General features: G+C 37.5%; 1 protein-coding gene across 3 annotated transcripts in view; it reads left to right on the plus strand.

Moving 5' to 3' along the window:
• The first annotated feature begins 710 nt into the window (after positions 1-710).
• The window catches only part of rbm33a (RNA binding motif protein 33a), a 41,945-nt gene continuing 22,070 nt past the window's right edge, over positions 711-20,585 (plus strand). For all 3 annotated transcript variants that reach the window (XM_061713879.1, XM_061713881.1, XM_061713880.1), the window contains exons 1-6: positions 711-900; positions 15,567-15,642; positions 16,415-16,463; positions 17,410-17,489; positions 17,619-17,940; positions 19,686-19,832. In XM_061713879.1, coding sequence (XP_061569863.1) covers positions 882-900; positions 15,567-15,642; positions 16,415-16,463; positions 17,410-17,489; positions 17,619-17,940; positions 19,686-19,832 — 693 coding nt within the window. In that variant the 5' untranslated portion in view covers positions 711-881. The remainder of the gene's footprint in view (positions 901-15,566; positions 15,643-16,414; positions 16,464-17,409; positions 17,490-17,618; positions 17,941-19,685; positions 19,833-20,585) is intronic.

Raw genomic sequence — 20,585 nt, forward strand, 5'->3', positions numbered from 1 at the left:
GATTAAAAAAGTCGAAATGTTGAGAAAAAAGTCAAAATGTTGAGAAAAAAGTTGAAATGTCGAGATTAATGTTGAAGTACAATTTCGAGAAAAAAGCCGAAATGTCGAGAATAATGTTGAAGTTCAATTTCGAGAATAAAGTCGAAATGTCGAGATTAATGTTGAAATACAATTTCGAGAAAAAAGTCGAAATGTTGAGAAAAAAGTCGAAATGTCGAGAAAAAAGTCGAAATGTCGAGATTAATGTTGAAGTACAATTTCGAGAAAAAAGTCGAAATGTGGAGAAAAAAGTCGAAATGTCGAGATTAATGTTGAAGTACAAAATTTCGTCTTTATTCACGAAATTGTATTTAAACATTAATCTCGACATTTCGACTTTTTTCTCGAAGTGCACAATAAAAAAAAAATCTTCCCCTCTCAAACATGTTTTCTCCTGCCTGGCCCTGACACTCTTCCGTAGGAGAGCAGATACAGAGCAATGCAAAATGCAAACTAGTGAGTGTTTACCTCGCCTGTGCGGCCACTGTGCAGCAGAAACCCTGATTTATGGTTTTGCTTTAAATCGACGCAGAACCTACGCCGTAGGGGACGCGCACCGTATGCACCGCCGCGTCCCCTACGCCGTAGGCTCTGCGTCGGTGTAACGCGGAACCATAAATCAGCCATAAGGCGCTGCTGACGTCTCCCTCCACCCACAACGCAGCGTCGCAGTGAGCCGCCATCTGCCATGTTTGTAGCCTGCTCGGGGGTGCAGATCACCGCCGCATAGACGCACTTCTTCACTAAATCTTCTCCTTTTTAATGTCACAATGTGGAGGTGGTGAAGTGTAGATGCGCCTCGCAGTTTATCAGTGAGAGTTGGAGGGAGCCGCAGCAGCAGCATGTCAGCCAACGCTCAAGGTGAGTGCAGGGTTTTGTCCAGCGATGCTAAGCTAACATGCTAACGACAGCAGCGGCTCCGGGCCACATGCTCAGCCCCGGATAACACCGGCTAAACGAGTCCAGCTGCGATTAAACACGTAATATAAAATAAAAGCCATAAAAAAACAACAGTGGACAAAAAAAAAACGCATTTTAGCGAGTAGTAGTGAGTAATTTAAGGCGTTTGCGTGCATGCTCGGCTAGTGGTTAGCACCGAAGCTAACTAACTAACTGGGGCCCCGTTGATTAAAAAACAAATCATTTTTATTTAGCTCACCCTGAATAAAATAGACGCTCCGTTTTCATGTTTTCCCTGCTGTTGGGTTTGTGATTGTTGCTCCTATGGCTTCGTTTAAGGGGTTTTACGTTGGTTTTCGCAGTAAGCCGTCAATGGTGGTGTTAATGTTATGGGCATGTTAGCGCTGATAGTACAATTAAATATGAATTTATTATTATATGACATGTGGCAAAGGGGTTTTCACCCACAAATGAGTATTGAATCTTAACAATACAAGCTGTTTTTGTGGACCTGTCACCATGTTTGTGATTGGACTTACAAATGTGTGTGGGGCTCTGTGACGCAGAATGACGCGGTGTGTTTACTCCTTATTCTGTTTCACTACATCTCTGTTTTTGAACTTTGGATGGAGTTGGGTCGGTCTTCAGATGCTTAGTACGACTGTTATCTTAATGAAAATAGGTGATAAGAGGTTGTGCAATTGAGGTGCCGGACCTGTGTGCAAAGTAGCTCACCTGCATTTTTGTTTGAGGAGTGAATTATTAATATTGAATGCACTTTATCACTATTCACGAGATTGTTGAATACATTTGTATTTGGTGAAGTGTGGATTATGAATTCATTTTTTCAGTCTGTGATTAAAAAAAGTCTCCTTTTACTGTAAGTAGTGATGCACCGAAATGAATTTTTTTTGCCGAAACCGAAAATAATAATAAACACTTGGCCGAATACCGAACAATACCGAACATGGTTCTTCAGCAGTTTTTCATTTATTTTGCCAATTTTTTCACCATTGCATAAATCAAATACATTTGATTTAGGCATGCTTTTCAAAGAAAAAAATCTTTTACAAAATTACAAGGTAGAAAATATTTATTGAACATAAAAAAATGAAAATGTTTTAATTTCCCAGCATTATGTTGTTTTGGTTCCACCTCCTGGTGAATGTTAGGTAAAATTCTTATGGGGTTAGTTTTTGGTTGGCCAACGATTTATTACGGGAGTGGCCAGTCTATTAGGTAAAATTCTTATGGGGTTAGTTTTTGGTTGGCCAACGATTTATGTAGTGTGCAACGTTACGGGACGGAGCGGCCAGTCTATTTCCTTATTTTACAACGCCGTTATTAATTGTTCGTTTTTTTTCCCCACTTATTCCACCGAACACCGAAAGTGTTTTTTTGCCATTTTCGGCCGAACAATTTCGGTTACTGAACAATCGGTGCATCACTAACTGTAAGTAATAATGGCCGAATATACTTTATGTATTGCTTGTTTAGATGAAAACACTTGACCCATGCCAAGGTTGTTTGTTGTTTTTGTTTTCATCTTGTGGACTGTTCACAGACAACCCACTAAATCACTGATGTACAAGCCTGTGCTCTCTACCCTGTAAAATTCTGCAATATTAAATAAGACCGAAAATCCTGTCGTCCCTCCTCCCCCCTGTGTTTATTACATATTGAAATGAAAAACGCTCCCAATTTTGTCTTTAGATGAGTTTCCATTAGCAGGGGTTCCCGGTAATTTTCCAGGGGCCGGATCTTTGACACGCGTTTCCATTACCAGGTATGGCTAGGGATTAGGGCTGGGTATTGTTAAGAACCTCACGATTCGATTCGATATTGATTTAAATGCTTCGATATCGATTCAGCAAGACGTAGAAATACACAAATACCTGATGGCCATTTTTCATTATTTTTATTTTCATGCCTATCACATGTGGCATGTTACTTCACATAGAAATGAACTGGGCAATTAAACTTACTTAAAGCACCATAATGGCTCACTTGTGCATTTGTACTGTAGTACAAAAGTGAAAATAAAAAAAATAAAAACCACATGACAGTTTTGTGTCAACATGATCCGCAGGTTTGTCGTGTTGCTGTTAGGCGCAGCAACACGACAAACCTGCGGATCATGTTGACACAAAACTGTCATGTGGTTTTTATTTTCACTTTTGTACTACAGTACTGAGTCGGCGCAGAGCCTCCACCACCTTCTCTCCTATTGGACACAACTCCTCACAGCGTGGCACGGTGGAATTAAAAAATGTTCAATTCGGCCATCAGGAACTTTTTGCTTTGGGAAAAGCATTGCTGGAGTAGAAGGGGTACTCGGGTCGGCCTGGAGGAACTACCTGGCAGAGGAGGGGTGTCTCTGCTGATTGGGTATTCTACTAACAGGAAGCCAGCCCTCTCAAGTGAACATTAATGACGTGTACAGAAGTCAACCCACTCAGCCCTCTGCAAATCCTCTTTGAGTTTGATTCTTTTAATCTCAATCGCTACTACTGTATGCTTAAAAAAGCAAATGCCTGACACATCTCTGTCCCTTCCATGTTTACTTGTTTCTTTTCTCTTTTCTGCTGCATTCTTCTTTTTCTCTTCTTTTATGCTGTCGGCCGTTTCTGAACAGTAAAAAATGTGCATTACTGCCATCACGTGGTAAGCAGTATTATTTGTTCGTTCAATGCTTCTTTGCGTGGGGTAATGGAGACATGCTGGCTGAAGGTGCTGAGGAGAGAGTTGGTCTTGTTGGAGGTTTCTGTCTCATGGGTTTACCCCGGAACTCCCGCCAGTGGAAACCTTTTTAACAGTTTCTAAATATTTTTTATCTAAAACTCTGCGAATTGTTTGCCCTCAGGTTAACGCAATGTCCATGTAAGATTTGGAGTTTGCTCATGGTGTTAAAAGTTCTTAAAAGATTCTCTACATCATTCTCATGTCTGACTTCCTGCCTATTTGATCTGCTGAATGTAGATTGATATGGTTTAGTGCCCAAATAAATTTAACGTGTGTCTCTAGCAGTACAGAGTAGACGGTTGTGACTGACACGTTTATGAAGTACTCCATAGTGCATGCAATGTGACCACTCGTTGACTCGAATGGCAGCAATTTACTGCGGCTGGTGTGACGCTGTTGTTTAATGTCGTGTGCAACTTGAGCTTTATATGTCTGATAGAGCTTGGGAACCTCTTAAGTATGTGTTTCTTTATAGCAGTGCTTCTCAATCCTGGTCCTCGTGGGCCCCTGTCCTGCATGTTTTAGATGTTTCCTTGCATCAACACACCTGATTCTAATTAAAGGTCCTAATTAGCTTGTCACCAAGGTCTGCACAACTCTGTTGATCACACAGGTACTTTTATCACGGTGTGCTGAAGCAGAGTATTATCTAAAACATGCAGGACAGGGGCCCACGAGGACCAGGATTGAGAAACACTGCTTTATAGGGACATGGTGGCCAACTTGCCAGATATAGAGGTCAATAGTTAAAACAAGTCAAAACAAAATGAGTCATTAAAGGCCATGGAACGAAGATGGGCTAGTGATAAAAAGGTGTACTGTGACATGTTTTTAACATCAGCAAGATGGCTTATTTGGAAATGAAGGTCTTGAGTAGCTTGGATCCATACGAGATTCCAAACGAGTGGATCTGTGATCCCAACTGGTGATGACACCCCACTTTCGTCTTTTGAAGCATGGCTCAGTATGAGAATCTGATGGCATGATAACCTTCAGCGAAAATATCAATTGCAGTTGCAAAAATGTATTTTTCTTAATTGAGGTAGAAATTCTGTGATTTAAATGTCGTGGAACGTGCTGCGAGTGCTTAACTCGAGTGCTAACTTAGAGACGCACACACACACGCGTTACTGATATTCTCTCTAATACACATTCGTAACAAAACCCCAGAGAGACTTGGCAAACTGTTTATACTTATGTAGTTAAGCGTGATATGTTGAAAACAATAGTGAAAAGAAGATGGGTAACGATGTGGGATCAGCAAAGTAATAATTCCCAAAATGTTGGCACTTCTCTGCTCATCACATCTCATATTTGGCAGAATCTTTGCATAGTTTTTTCACATAAAAATTCAGACGAACAGTATGTAGAAAAAAAAGTTTTGGATCATCATTGTGTATATCTATATTTTTGCATCAAGATTTTTTTTTTTTAATTTTCTTTCATAAATTCTTCTTTATTGAATATTCATAACATTTCGTTATCGAGAGACAACTGGTGGCAAAAGAATTCCTTGTATGTGTCTACATACTTGGCGAACAAAGCTGATTCTGATCACCAATCTGTGACATGGCTTAAATTTGGCAAAGAGCAATGATGTTTTTACTCACAATAGAAAATATTTCCCGCCTCTTATGTGTAATCCAACCACCGCCCTAATAATTATGTATCCAATCTATTGCTGATGTACAAAACAAAATATGTTGCTACGAACATGGGAGCTTTTCCCAAGAGTGCAGTGTGGTGTAATGACAAATTCCTAAATCCTTTACAACATACTCACCAGGGCTGTAACTAATGACTAATGTGACTAATGGGAAGGGAGGAAGATGCCTCACTCTGTTGAAAAACACATGTGGCAACAAATAGCGGACGATTGCTATTGTACCTATGCAATTCTCAGCAGAGATAAAAAGGAATAAGATGCCCTACTCTATTAAAAAAAATTGTCTGAATTAAATTCATTGGTGATAGGGCTGGGGATCGATTCAAATATCAAGAATCGATTCCGATTCTTAAGATTCAGAATCGATTATCACGCTTTGATCCGATTCGATCCGATATTGATTTGCGTTACCGTTAATAAAACTGTTTTTTCAGCTGTTCCATGAATTATATGACTGTCTAGTTATGTAACATATTAATACTAGTATTATATTGAGATTCAACAGCAAGTATTGGCAGCTAATGATGCTGTAAGGACCAATCAGCTCCCAGAATGCTGATAGAACTGCTTTCAGAAACATCATGTGGGTCAGAATTATCAAACAGATCCAGGGCAGCAAACAGAGACGGATGAAATCGGTTTTATTTTTTCCCGAATTACGTTTTTATTTGTTCCATTTTCGGTCTATTTTGGTTTTTAATTTTTGAGCATTTGGTTTTTAGCATTTTTTGCAAATGTAACCCCAAGACAGTATATAAAGTAGGGCTGTGCGATTAATCGATTTTAAATCTAAATCGGATTTATTAATCACAATCGATGTTAAAAAAAGGAAAATCGGAAAACCGATTTTCCTTTTTTGCAGCTGGCTGCATTACATACAGAGCTCGTCTAGTCATCTTTGTTTGGTCAAGAAAATTGTAAATGTTGTCACTTTACTAAACTCAAGGAGGATTTACAGTATCTTTCAATTGCACTTCATTCCCAATAGGGAAATTTGTTGGCTATTTTTCTTTAAAAATAAAGATAAAATATTTGAAACAATGTATTCCATTGTCTTTTGTAGTTTTACCAAAAAAATCTAAATCGAAAATCGGGTTTTCAGAGAAAAAAAATCAGGATTTAATTTTTGTCCAAAATCGCCCAGCCCTAATATAAAGTAATGAAATATAGACAATTTAGGCAATTATAACCTAACACTTTAATATTTTCATACCTTTAAACCTATTTAAAGGCAAAAACATGGCACCAGTTATTCTCGTGTCCAACAAAACATTCCCTTTTTGGGGAAAAAACAAAAAAATAACCAAAAGTTGTAATGTAATGATGAAGAAAAAAAAAACATAAATAAATAAAAAATCGATCTTTAGACATATGAATCGATTTTTAGGAATTAATTTGAGAATCGATTTAGAATTGGGAAATCGATTTTTTTCAACACAGGCCTAATTGGTGACTAAGTTGTCTGGAGAATTTGGCCAGATAGGCTAAGAATAAGATATGGGGATTGTGTAGCTTGCAGGAACATTAATGGAACTACTTTAGAAGGGGTTATTGGATAAATGGTAATGATGTTTTAAAGTTTCAGGTAGCAGTAGGTCACTGCTTCCTCATGCGCAACCATCTCTATGACAAATTTTGTGTTGAAGAAGGTGGTTCATTTAAAGTGCACATCCAGGAAACATGATACAATGATACCAGAACACCAAACACTGAGTGAGTTTTTAACAGGGCCTTAAAATCATAGCATGGTTCCTAGCATTGCACATCATTCTAAATAGCTCTTCAAATGTGGATCCTATAATGGGGGCAATTTCCCATACTTTTACAGCTGCATTGCTTAGTATGCCAACATAGACAGCAGTGTGGAAGTCAATATGACAAACACCACAGCGATGTACCACTTAAACAATGTACACCTGACCATGGTTGATAAATCCTTTCCCTCCACTCAACTTGACATCATTTCGGTGTTGATGGGGATCAGCTGTGATGTTCAGTGGCCAGGAAATAATATAATAATCAGATAACTACAAATGTGTTGAGGTGGCTATGGTGCCCACATTTTTGTTAAAGGCACAGACTTCTAAGATGTTATTAGTCAAATAGAACTTGCCTGTTGCATTCTGGCACAACACAGCATCACCAAACTCATAGAAAACTGGTAACAAAGAACAATGGCAAAAGCTTTTCAAAAAGTTAACCACATCAGACGGGTTGATTTGACCAGATTGTTGAACCACCGTATCAGCAGAGAGCTATCTCAGTATCATTTGCCAATACAGTGGTAATAAGTGACATGAACTCCTCACAGAGAGCCTGTCAGACCAGCATAGAGCTGACCTTCTCACTGGGAAGAAGTAAGCAGTATAACACTGGGCTTTAGGGTAATCTCACAGTACAATGGCAAACAAGGTGCTATATGTGTGTGTGTGTGTGTGTGTGTGTATGCATGCATATATATATATATATATATATATATATATATATATATATATATATATATATATATATATATATATATTAGGGGTGGGACGATACAGGTAACTCACGATTCAATACTAAGGCGATATGTGGCCCACGATAACGATAATATCACGATACATGATATCTACGATATTCGATATATTGTAAGACATTTCATCAACGATATATCACGATATATGTGACTGAAAAAGAAAAAATACCCATAAAAAGGAAAACGTCTGTTATGCATTTATTCAATGCCAAAACTTCCTACAATGTACAAAGAAAGTGCATTTGTATAGAGCCTCACTGCCTCCTAGTCTTGTAAATGTAAACACTGTACAGCTGGACTAATTGAAGTGCATGAACAATAGTGCGGTGACAACCGCCTAAATCGATTATGTGTTGTAATAAAATATCGATATTTGCCGTCAGTTTATCAATTATTTATTGCAACAGAGAGCGCAACAGTACATTGCAATATCGATTTTTTTTCCCACCACTAATAAATATATATATATATATATATATATATATATATATATATATATATATATATATATAAATACAGAAATTAACAAAAGGTGATGGGACTGTATGTGACTTTAAAAAAATACTCAGAAAAGGCCACAAAGTCACTAGTATTGTCATGTTATTTTCTCCGCTGTTCTCCATTGCGCAAGTCTTTCTAAGACTGAGCAGGTGTTTAATGTAACATCATCATGTATTGACTTGCAGCAGTCGTGCTGAAGCACAGTTGAGACGAGAGTAATGTGAGATTGGGTCACCAGAGGAATGGGGAAAGAGGATCGGTGTGGCATGGTACAGCTTGGCTCGTCGCAGTGCACCCTATTTGTAGACATGTAAGGATCCATCGACTTGATGAACATTTCACTAGCCTAATTTAAACAAAATGAACACTCATTTACATCAATACATGTAATCAAGTAGTATGGTTGCAACGTATTACTATTTTTATAGTGGATTCAATCTATCGATTATAGGAACAGTTATGGATCTAATTGGATTATGAATTGTTCAATACCGTAAACCATTTTATTTGCCTATTAAGTTTGAAAATTAGATATTTAAGGCATGTACTTAGCTACAAAAGAAAACATAATAAATATTTCTTCAGTCAATGTAATTGATTTATGTATGTAATTTATTTAATGTCTGTGAATGACAAACTTTTCTGCTCATAATACTACAAAAGATTTAAAAAACAGGCAAAAACAGAAATCGTCAGTCAATATTATGGAGAGTTTTGGAGAGCAATTTCTAAGATATTTGGACTTTAGTCTAAACAAAAACCTTTTTCTTCTTTTGGTCATGCGATTATAATTTTCTCTGCTATTACGGTAGAGTTCTGCCTGGATGCACTCAGACAGACATAACCATGCAATCACAGGTTAAACACTCCCTTTCGTGTCAATCACCTGAAACGCAAACAAAAATATCAGCACTTGTTAAAGCTGTTAAATTGACATATGTCATTAAAAGAAACATGAATACTATTATTCCTTTGTAAGTATTTAAGCTCCAATCCACACCATGAAAGAGAGATGTGATGACATAACCAAGAAATAATTGATTAATAAATTCATTGGTAACTAATTTAATCATTGATATTTGTCTGTCGATTATTCATTGCACCCTTATCAAGTAGTCTATTGTAGTTTTTTAAAATTAAATTAACCAACCATTTTTCATTTAACTATGTAGTTGAAACCAGTAATAAAAAGGTGAATTGATATTTTAGTTACCTGTAGCAATTTAATATAAATAAAACGGATCGTGTTCAATAAACAAATGGCATTATCTCATATCAATCACTAGCTCCTGAGTCCATGGTGGACTTTGTGATATTGGCAAACGTCAAATTGTCATCCTTTCATTCATCCAAGGATTATCTACAGCAGCTTATTCCTGTCCAGGGTCATGGGGATCTGCTGCCTATCCCAGCTGTCATCAAGGGAAAGTGTCTTGGACAAGTCGCCAGTCCATCAGATAAACAACCCCACAGACCCACACTAGCTCTTACAGGCTATAGAATCACCAATAGCGCTCCGGACCGTGACGTCAGAATTCCCAGCGTGCAACTCTAGAATGTAAACAACGCCATTTTGACGGTACAGCTGAAGTGGGCGAGAAGGACGTTTCTGCGCCTGTAAAGGGTAGAAACAATGCTTGACAGCTGTTGTGCTCCAGGATGCCAAAATATTAGAAAAGGGGGAACAGACAGAGCTTTTTATCGGATTCCCAAAGATCCAGAGAGGTGAGATGAACAGATATGTCACAAAACGAGAACAAAACAGCTGACGCATAAGATAAGTTCTCACCGAATCCAGTTGTGCAGTTGCAGTGGGTTCCAAGCACAACACCATCCCCTATGACCACTATCCATGCCTTCAAGTGAGGGTCATTTATTCTTAGTGAATGACTCGCATAAAAAATAAATAAATAAAAAAGGCACTTCCATGATAACTATTTATCATAGACTTATGAAATTAATGTATTAGGTGGTGCCTTAAAACTTTGATTCACATGGTAAACGGAGTGTAATTTATCTGGCAAAAATCCATGGTAACATTAATTCTAATGAACATGCCAATTACATTAGCCGACACTGACTGTGTTGGTGTTGTCTTTATTTAGCGCCTTCGTTAATTAAATGAATGAAGTGCCACTTACCCTTCTAGTAATGATAAAATAATCCTTTGCTGGCAGAGCTGAATGTTGTTCACAAATCCAGGGCATAACATCCATTTATACCCCTCCAGGCCTTTGTAATTTTTAAGAGATTCCCCGGAGTAGGACGAAAGAAAGTTGATCGGGTAGTTGTAGATGTCAGGATATTAGAAGTCTGGCAGCTCCGTTGCAGTTTCAATGCTTTTAAAAAAGTACTCTGAGCTTTCTAAGGGTTAGTAATACTGAGTCTTTCAAGTTTAGCAACATAGTTTTCTTAATCTTTTGGGTTTAAATGCGTGGAAAAGTCGGACCCTCTGAAGTTCATGATTATGCTGTGACTTTTGACTTGCACAAGCAGAGTATTGCGCTTTTTCCTGCCTAAATGGCACTGTAAACAAAACAGGTCATGTGGAGTCCAGAGCTGTATTAACCTGGAATATGTGTTTTGGACTGTGGGAGGAAGCCGGAGTACCTGGGGAAAACCCACTTAAGTACAGGGAGAACGTTCAAACTCCATGCAGAAAGACCCTCACACCAGGAACCTTCTTGCTGTGAATGCTAACCACCAAGCCACCGTGATGTCCCTTGTAATTCATTTAATTGATTCAATATTGTATTGTGATGGAACTTGCCATTTACATCCCAACCTTTTTGTAGTGGTTCAATCTGTGCTGGGGTCAGAATTTCGTAACAGAGGACCCCCATACCTCTAGATTAAAATCCTACTAATCGGTTGAAAGCGAACGGGGTGTGGTTTTTTGCAGGCTGCCAGTACTTCTATAAGCCCACAAAATTCATGCCAGCAAAGCAGTAACAAAGACTGCAGACTGCATTTGGCTCACAACTGACCATATTGATATGCTCATATTTCTGAGTAACAATCAGTAGGCTGTAGTTACTTTATTTTGTTACACTTGGTTTGTGAATTTGACTGTGAAGCGATTTAGCTTGGAGTCTCGGACTCTGATGCCTTATTTGATTTTTTTTTTTTTTTTTCTCTTTAAAAACGTGATTACTGTTTACCTGTAAATAAGTTCTTTTGAGACCAAAGATCACATCTAGGACCAAATTTTTCTTTTTAGCTGCTATCAGAAAATAATACATATTTGTTTAAAAATAATATTAATCAGTAATTTATATTAATTGTTAATCCAATTAGAATATTTCTTCAAATACCATTTCCAACCTTATATGACGATCAGTTTTTTGCCTGGAGCATGTGTGTTTTGAGCACTACTGCAGAGGGAGAGAGAGAAAATGCTGGGCGGCTCAATGTTGGTATCGAGTAGTAGCTGTGCTCCGTCTTGGATTTAAAAAAACTAAATGTGGAAGTGAGGCTAGGGGAGGTAAGAGGAGGTGGATATGGGGTTGTTTCCTGTTTCTGAAGTTGCTGCTTCATCTACAAGCTGATGAACAGCAGAGCTCTGAGCAAAGTTGTTAATGTAGACTACTTTGGTGGATCTAAACAGGACAAATTATGAACAGGGAGACCTACAATACCAGTCAAAAGTTTTGACTGGTATTGTATTTCAAAGCACATTTTTGGCATGTTAAAATATACAGTAACATGTGTCATGATGATCTGATAAAAACTTGAATAGAAGGCCACAGGATTTTTTCTCTTTTTGGTTTCTGAAATTGTTTTAACTCTCACCTGAAAGATGTCCCAAGTCTGAACGGACTCTTCAGAAGTTACTTGTAGGTTTGTAACTGTTGTTGGGCCAGTCATAGGTCAATGTCTTTGTCAATTGCACATTATTTACCTGATCAGCAGATGGGGTGTTTCGGCCGTATAAATATGAAGGTGTGAATGGTTCTGTAACCAAGTGGGAAGGAGAGGCCTCTTCCTCTGGGTAATGTTGGCGTTTTTGTTAAACTTAAATGTCTCTACTCTTTTAAACTCTTCCCATCCTTCTCCCCACCTTTGATTATGTCTGCTGGTGAAATTACATGCTGTTGTGGATTAAGTTTTCGTGTCCACATACTGGCTCCTTTAACATAAATGGTGAAAACTAATCAAATGTCTTGAACACTCGGGCTGCAACTAATGACTATTCTTATAATCAATTAATCATGACTATTGAAACGATTAGTCAATTAATCGGATTATGAATATCATAGTTATTAAATGGCTCTTATTTAGCTCTCAGCTTTTAAATTTTGTATGAGGTTTTTTAAATGATGTGCTAATTATAAATGATAGACATGAAAGATGGACACTTGATTGAAAAGTACATCTTTTAATTAACTTTACTGATAACAGCCGTGGTATTGCATCGGCCGATGCCATATTGTTTACCTGACGCTGTACTCTCTGTGCATGTGCAACTCTCACCAGAGATAGGAATAGAGATGTCTCACACTGTTAAAAACACACATGGTGTTGTACGAATGTAATTTTAAGCAGGGTTAGGAAGAAGGATGATGCCTCACTCCGTTTATTTTTTAGTATCGATTTTTGTCGACAACGTCGACTTAACATTGTATTATTTAAATCCATACAGGAAAAGAGCTCAGTGATTGAATTAAAGTCAGGTGGAAAATTCATTCAGATAAAATGTGCAGCATATTTGTTGTGGTAGTCATTTATTTATTTCTTTTAATTCACCCAGACTGACATGATGTTACCAAGCCATTTCCTGATTGTCTGTCATTTTTTCCCAATAAAAAAATGTTTTGGTCGGAAGCACTTTTAAGGAAATTGCTGTTTTTTAAACTATAAATACAACACTGAAGGAAGGAACAGCAAGAAAAATAAAGGACTACATCGCACGGTAATGGATTCATATGCCTTGATCATCAGCCGCTTTCTGTTGTAGAAGACATCGGGTTTAAACACGTCGTTAACTGCTCGGATCCACGGTACGCGCAGCCGAGTCGTAAATATTTCACTGATGAATGCCCGCCGGAGTTATACCAAACTAAATACAGTCACATCCAAAGCCTTATGCAGGACGACAATCGTGTCAATCGGCTTCACGGGTGACATGTGGAGTTATAGTGTGAAGAGTTGTGTTCACTCACAAGAGTTTCCTCACACGCGGCGGATGCTATCGCTAAAGCTTTCGCAAAGCTTTCATAATGCATTTTTATTTTAAGATTTAATTCCTTTTTCCACAGGAAAACTAAGGTTTATAGTTTACAACTTGTATTAACTCTTAGAGAGTGACATGTCTACTGTTGTCTGTGTTGGTGCACATATGTTGTACACATAATTATGGCCACAAGAAAGCTTAAGCTAGCAAGCTACACTTACTCTTTGTAAGCTGAGTCCAAGTCAATAAAACAGTGGTCATGATACTTTATCATGTCCTCATTTTTATACCTAATAATAAAATGTCAGTGTCGTGTACGTGAAACAACAACATTGACGAAATTATTGATTTCATGCTGTGATCGGCAATATCGGGATCGGCAGATACTGCTTTTGGTGATCAGTGATCGGCCCTCCAAATCCTGATCGGTGCATCTCTATTGGGTACCTGAATGAGTGTGGTGGACAGCCTTAATAAACAGTGGCACTGCATTGAGTTCAGCATTCTGAGATGTGACCTTTGGACCAAAGGTTACAAGATGTGGAACCATTAACCATTCTGCACAATCAGCCTGATAACCAAATCCTTTAAACTAATGCAGCAGAAGTTTGGCCAACCAGTACATACTATGGCCCCGGAAGGGTTGTTTGACCACGGCGACTCTGCCTCAATGGATATGTCTACATTTGCAGCAATATTCCAGAATTAACCCATTTAAGATTCACTTTGAAGAAGACACTGATGTAAACAGCATTTTCTAAACATGTTGACCAGAACAATTTCAGTTGCATTATTTAATTACACTGTAATGTCCTATTAGGGGTTTCACAGCACCGGGCAACACACACTTGTCCTAAACTCAAGCTTAGTTGTTGCAGAACAGAATGGCTGTGGGGAAAGAAATGTGTTTTGGGGGGGGGTGGAAAATCAGATTTAAACTCCATCTTTTAAGAGATGTGGATTTGTTGTTAGAGCTTTGGATGGGCTCAAATATAAGTGTCGTAATCTGTAATCCGACTATGCTTTTCAACAGGAGTATAAACGGAATGTCCTACATGCAACACATTTAAATAACATAGTTGTAGTATCTAATTTAGATCGGCCCAAAATAAGACTATTGCTCTGTCTTCCTTGTGTTTTTTCATAACTGGGTGGCATGATGCACTTCATGTCACTTAACTACTTAATTGACTTCAAATAACCATTTGCAATTGCTCCTGCTAACTCACCTTTTTTTTTAAATCACCACATTACTTAGAACTTTTTATTAATTGATATTTTTGATCAATTCAGATTTTTTATATTTTTGAACTTCTTTATGTTAACCATGTAAATTGTGCTTTAAATAGTAACAATGATGTGAAAGGGTTGGACTTAACACTGAATATAAAGTATGTTAAAAACATTGACTGGTGCTGCAGATGTAGCATTCGACTGTGGATTTGAATATTGATTACTGTGGCAGAGGACCAAGCTTCAAAGCATTCGGGTCAGCCCTAAGAGGGATTGGGTGTTGTCCTTTCCCTGATCTGCTGTTTACTTGGAGTAACTTTCTTTGCTTATTTACAAGTGTGATAAATGTTGTATAGGGGCATAGTTGGGAAACATGTTAAAACTGAGTTCAGATGACACCAAAGATCAATTATTAATCTGCATCACTGCATGATCCAATGAAAACAGTTATTACTCCAAAAGAAAATAGATTCTGTGTAGAAGTACAAGATGCACAATTACTGCTATAACTCATGCCAGATAAATTGTGATTTTCATAAATATTGATTTCATAAAGAGTGTTCATAAATATTGACTAGGTCGAAAATGTGATTTTACCAGTCTGCTACAGTCTCTATCTGTGCCCTTGCAGCTTCAATAAGTTTGAACTGTTATTTATGTATTATTATGACAAGTATAGTCTTTATCCTCCTACAGTAAAGTTTTGCAGGTTATAGAAGGATTGAAATAGTTGTCATTATTACCATAGTAAAGAGATCTTGGAGTGATCATTAAAGGAAATGTTTTTTCTTTTTCAGATTTTGACTTTGAATATGACAAACCTGGTGCTGAGAGGTCACGCAGGAGAAGGGGTGAAGATGATACCCTCGAGAGGTAAAACACCGTTTTGTGTTCTCATAGTTCTACAGAAGTGGAGCTGCTCTGTAGTCAACATCGACACTGGTTTGATCCTGTATTACTCTTCCATATTCATACAAATACAGTATAAGTGTTATCAGTCATCAAAAAACTATTCCAACTTTGTTTTGCATTTTTGATTTATTTTACTAAGGAAGTTAGATATTTTTTTTAAGTAATACTTAATGCATTATTTGAAACATTGAAATAACTTAATTTGATAGGATTTTTTTAAATGGGTTTCAGAGCTTGAGTTTGTCTGTTAGACCTACAATATAGTACATCTCAAATCTTATAATAACATCGGCCGTATAATTCATCATCATCATTGCTGTTGTTTTTTTTTAAACAAATCCTTAGTAAATCAAACTCTTTATAATTGTTTCTTTTAAAATTAATTTCTAACTGTCAGAGATTTTGAAATAATGGTTACTACCTGAAACTTTAGGAAAGTGCTTTGGAATAAAAAAAGAAATTTGATACATTTTTCATTTGCATTGATGTTGAAAATGCATAGCTATTTGTCATTATTAAAAAAAAAATAAATAAATAAAAAATTACTTTGAAAATCTATTCAGCTCACTTGATATAGATTGAATTCCAGCCTTTGGAAATACCACAATGATTTGTTGCTGATATCACAGTTAAAAGAGGGCCAGTCTGTGTTTTTGTCAAAAAAAGAAAAAGGGAAAAAACTGTCCGTTGTTACTTGATTCGAAGGTGTCTGATTGTGTCTTCTTTGTTATAGTGATTTGGATGAGGATTTGTTGGATGAGGATTGGCTGTCTAGTAAAAAGGTAAGAATAAACAAAAACTTTGCATTTAAGTGTTTGTCTTCTGCGTTTAGTTCAGTTGCAGTGGTTTTCCTGCTTTCAAGTTGGAAAATGTAATCCAAAACAAAGGGGGATAAAGTGCTGGAACATTGAGAAAGTAGTCGTGATCGGAGGACTTGTAGCAGGTGGCTCCTCTGCAGGGGGAAGTGTTGATGTGAACCAGGAGGAAGTGCCGTGGACAAAAAAGCACAATGTTGACCTGCCCAGATTGCCTTCACCACATGGGAATAAACCATCCCTTGTGGTTGGAGGTGGCCTCCTGCCCCTACACCTTTAATACACACAACTGAGGAAAATGAGAACATACATTTAAAATGACCTACAATAGGGCTGCACGATTAATCGTTAAAAAATCGCGATCTCGATTCATGCTTGAACGCAATCTCATTTCCAAATGACGACGATTTAAAAAAAATAATAATTTTTTTTTTTGATTTTTATTGTTTTTATGTTCAATGTCAGCTGTTACAAAGTTGATGCCAGTCTTTCATCAGGCACCATCATATTTTTTGTAACGTTTACCTTTTGTATCGGCAGCTTCTTAATAGCAGCAAAAGGCAATGGGGGGTTCATCCCAGCCAGAGGAATAATTTGTTGCCTCAGAACTACAGGATCTGTTACAAGTCCCCTTTCTGAAAGGGTGTTCAACTCAGGGAGGAACAAATATTGTTCAAAATTGTTATTATTGTTTAAATTATTCAAAGGTTTGCGTAAAGAAGACAAGAGATCTTTATTGTTATTATATTTTTGTTCAGCTGTTGCAAAGTTAAAGTAATAAGTGCAATAAATTTTATATTGGAAAAAAATCGTGAGAGAATCGTGATCTCAATTCTAAGCAAAAAAATCGTGATTCTCATTTTGTCCAGAATCGTGCAGCCCTAACCTACAATTATATTCCTTTTTTTTCCAGAATCCTTCAGAAGCATCAGATGAGGAGTTAAATGATGCCCTCCTTCAAAGTGACGATGAAGAGATTAATATGAATATGAGGTAAACTACATCAGTACGATTTTTCCATGTTATTGTATTTTATTTATTTATGTATTAATTGTTTTAGTCTTTGATTTCATGCCCATCTTACTTTATATTTTTTCCTTTTAATGTTTTCTCTGTTGACAGTGGTCAGGATGTCAGCCTCAATACATCATACAACTTGGGTACATCCTATGAAAAGCAGGGCCATTCACAGGAAACGGACTATGCAGATGATGTAATGAACCAGAATGCAGAGGGCTGCGAAGAAGGATATGGAGAGGAGGAGGGGTATGAGCGAGAGGGGGAAGAGGCATATACACAGTACAATCAAGAAGACAACACAGAGATGTCTGAAGACCAAATCGATTACACTGGAAGGCTATCAGAGGGGGACGACGGCTACCAGGATGAAGTGCTAGACCTTGGAATCGATCCTATAGACGATCCTATAGACGGTGATTTTCAAGTGAGTTCTCACGATTGTTTACTTTCATGTAAAAGCCCATGCACGCTCAGTCTCACACACGTGTGCACACACGCAAACATTCTCTCACTCCTCTTTCTATCCAACTCTATTGTGTCCAAGAGATAATGTCAGTTTTCTTTACTCTCTAAGGGGGCAGTCAGGATTGAAAATCTATTCAGGAGAAGGAGATGTTTGTTAGCGTTTTTGGAGCAGGGGACGATTAGATTCATTATCACGTCCTGCCAGTGAATTTCTCCATCTTGCTGACAAAGTTTTGTTGACAGCTTGTTTGGCGTGCGGTAATGCTCTGCTGTCACCTCCAAATCCCTGTGCCATTGTGACCTTGGGCCCTGTATCTTTGGTGGACTAAAAAGCTGCTTTGTGATGGGGAGATGTGCTGCCAATCGGTAGAGGTTAATGTGGAGGGCTTTTTTCACTGGCTTTAGACTGGATCTGATAAAGTCTCATGCAGGTGAAAAGATTATTGACCTTCCTAAGGACACTCTATACAGTTTTCTAATGATTGATGCGAGTTTCTCTTTTATTCCTTTTCCCTTTCCTCTTAGCCTGGGGTAAGAGGATCAAAGATAAGACAGATCCATGTGCAAATGTCTGTTATGGTACATTTACTGTGGCGTGACTGTGTTTGGCACCTGACAGAGATATATTGGCTAAACCTCCTTTTTTCAAAGCAAAGATAAGATGTTGACCTTAGCCTAAGTGGCTGCTGATTTTGGGTTTCAGGAGAGACATATGCTAGAGTAGATACATATTGGAATTATTTAAAACATCTATTTACAAGGTTACTGGAGTGTTTGGCCTTGACATTTTTTCTCATCATGGTATTCATTTTGTGTTATGGAGTTAAAAAGATTAGATTCTTTTTTTGGGCATGCCATTTGTTATTATTATTTTCAAGTTTTGTTTTTGAGCTGGTAGCAGATTTATAAACAAACAAAACACTGTTGTTTGATCTACAGTCTGATCTTATTTAGTAATTCATATTTACAACTGTAACTACTATCTTTGCTGCACACTTGCTGAGTTTTATGTAACAGGAGAGTTGTTTATTTGAAATTGTATGATTGCCATTTGAATAGACTTTACTAGAGGTTGAGCTGAAGTCTTGTTCTGGAGTAAAAACTGATTTGTCACATCCCAGAATCTCTGCATCTTTGCCCCATTTTTGACATGGAGTCATGAACTTACAGTGCAGCCAATAACAGAGTGATTTGTGAGGAGTCAGTCAATGATATTTTCAACATCACTGAAGCGGGGAGGAGTGTTTTTATCTGTGCCTGCATTTCTGTATATCATGTCAAACATTTACATATCATTGAATTTCAAATGCTGTCAGGAATAGCAATGAAGCCTTGCTCCCACTGTTATGGTAATTTCAGCTTGGAAGGGGTAGTGGTGCCTCCCCAAATCCTCCCCATAACATTTTGGGTGTATATGCGCTGTATGGTTTTTGTCTCGTTTCATGAAGTTCAGTTTTTACCTAAAATGTAATGTGATTCAGCGCACCTATAATTATTTACACATGCAACTCTTAGGTAACAAAAATAAAAGCCTGTCTGAGAAAAAGTAATTCTGAGCACAAATGTATATTTTTATTGTAAACAGAATTGCTTGAGTTTTTTTCTTTTTTCTCCCTCTAAGAATGACTCAAATACATTTGCAAATTGTTGAAATTATTAAAGTGCTGTTGCTACTTAATGATACTTAGTTTGTAATCTTTATAGGATGAAGAATACCAGACCTCCCGTGGAGATGAACCTCTTGATGAAGATGGAACCGCACAGCAAGAGGGCAGTAAGGAGGTGGAAGGAGAAGAGCAGCAAGACCAACAAGATGCCCCTGAGGAACCTGTTGACTGTGACACAGAAGAGGTATGTGCCAAGACCCTCCACGATTTATCTTAAAACCTTAGACCAATGCACCAACGCAGTTTTTGTATATCTTAATTCTGTTTTTGTATTCTTTTGGAAATGTGTTGTAATTATTGCATGGGGGGGGGAACAAGGTTAAGAAAGAAGAGGGAGATCACAGGTGTATGCGTAGAATTTAACTATGCTTTGGTAAATTCACTTGTGTTTAATAAGTCCTTTTTCAAGGTACTTTGTATTGCAAAAATATTCTGAAATTAAGTCATGTTTTTCCCTTCTATTTTGAAATGTTTTATTTGTGTGTGTGCGTGTGTGTGTGTATATTAGGGTTGGGACTCGATTAAAAAAAATTCATCGAATTAATTACAGGCTTTGTAATTAATTAATCGCAATTTGATTGCATATCAATTTGTGAATGAGTGAATGATTGACTAGTGAATGATTGACTAGTGAAAACATATGTTCAATTTATAACAGTTTATTTTTATCAAGGTGGTGCTTCACCAAGAACAAATCAGTGCAATTTGCTATAAAGTGCATTAAATTAAATATATGCAGTGTGCACATTGAATGAGACAGGTAGCCTATAGTCAAGGACCTTCTGTAAACAACACTTAAATATAACAAAATACTTTCAACTGTTTCAAGTACATTCCAGAACATGGAAACACATTAGAAAACAGAGCACGCGTTTTTTAAAACAAAATTTCCCATCCATGGGACCAACGAGACCCTTTTCGTCTGCGACTTCCTTCA

This window comes from Cololabis saira, chromosome 22 (genome assembly GCF_033807715.1).
Source record: "Cololabis saira isolate AMF1-May2022 chromosome 22, fColSai1.1, whole genome shotgun sequence".
NCBI lineage: Eukaryota > Metazoa > Chordata > Actinopteri > Beloniformes > Belonidae > Cololabis > Cololabis saira.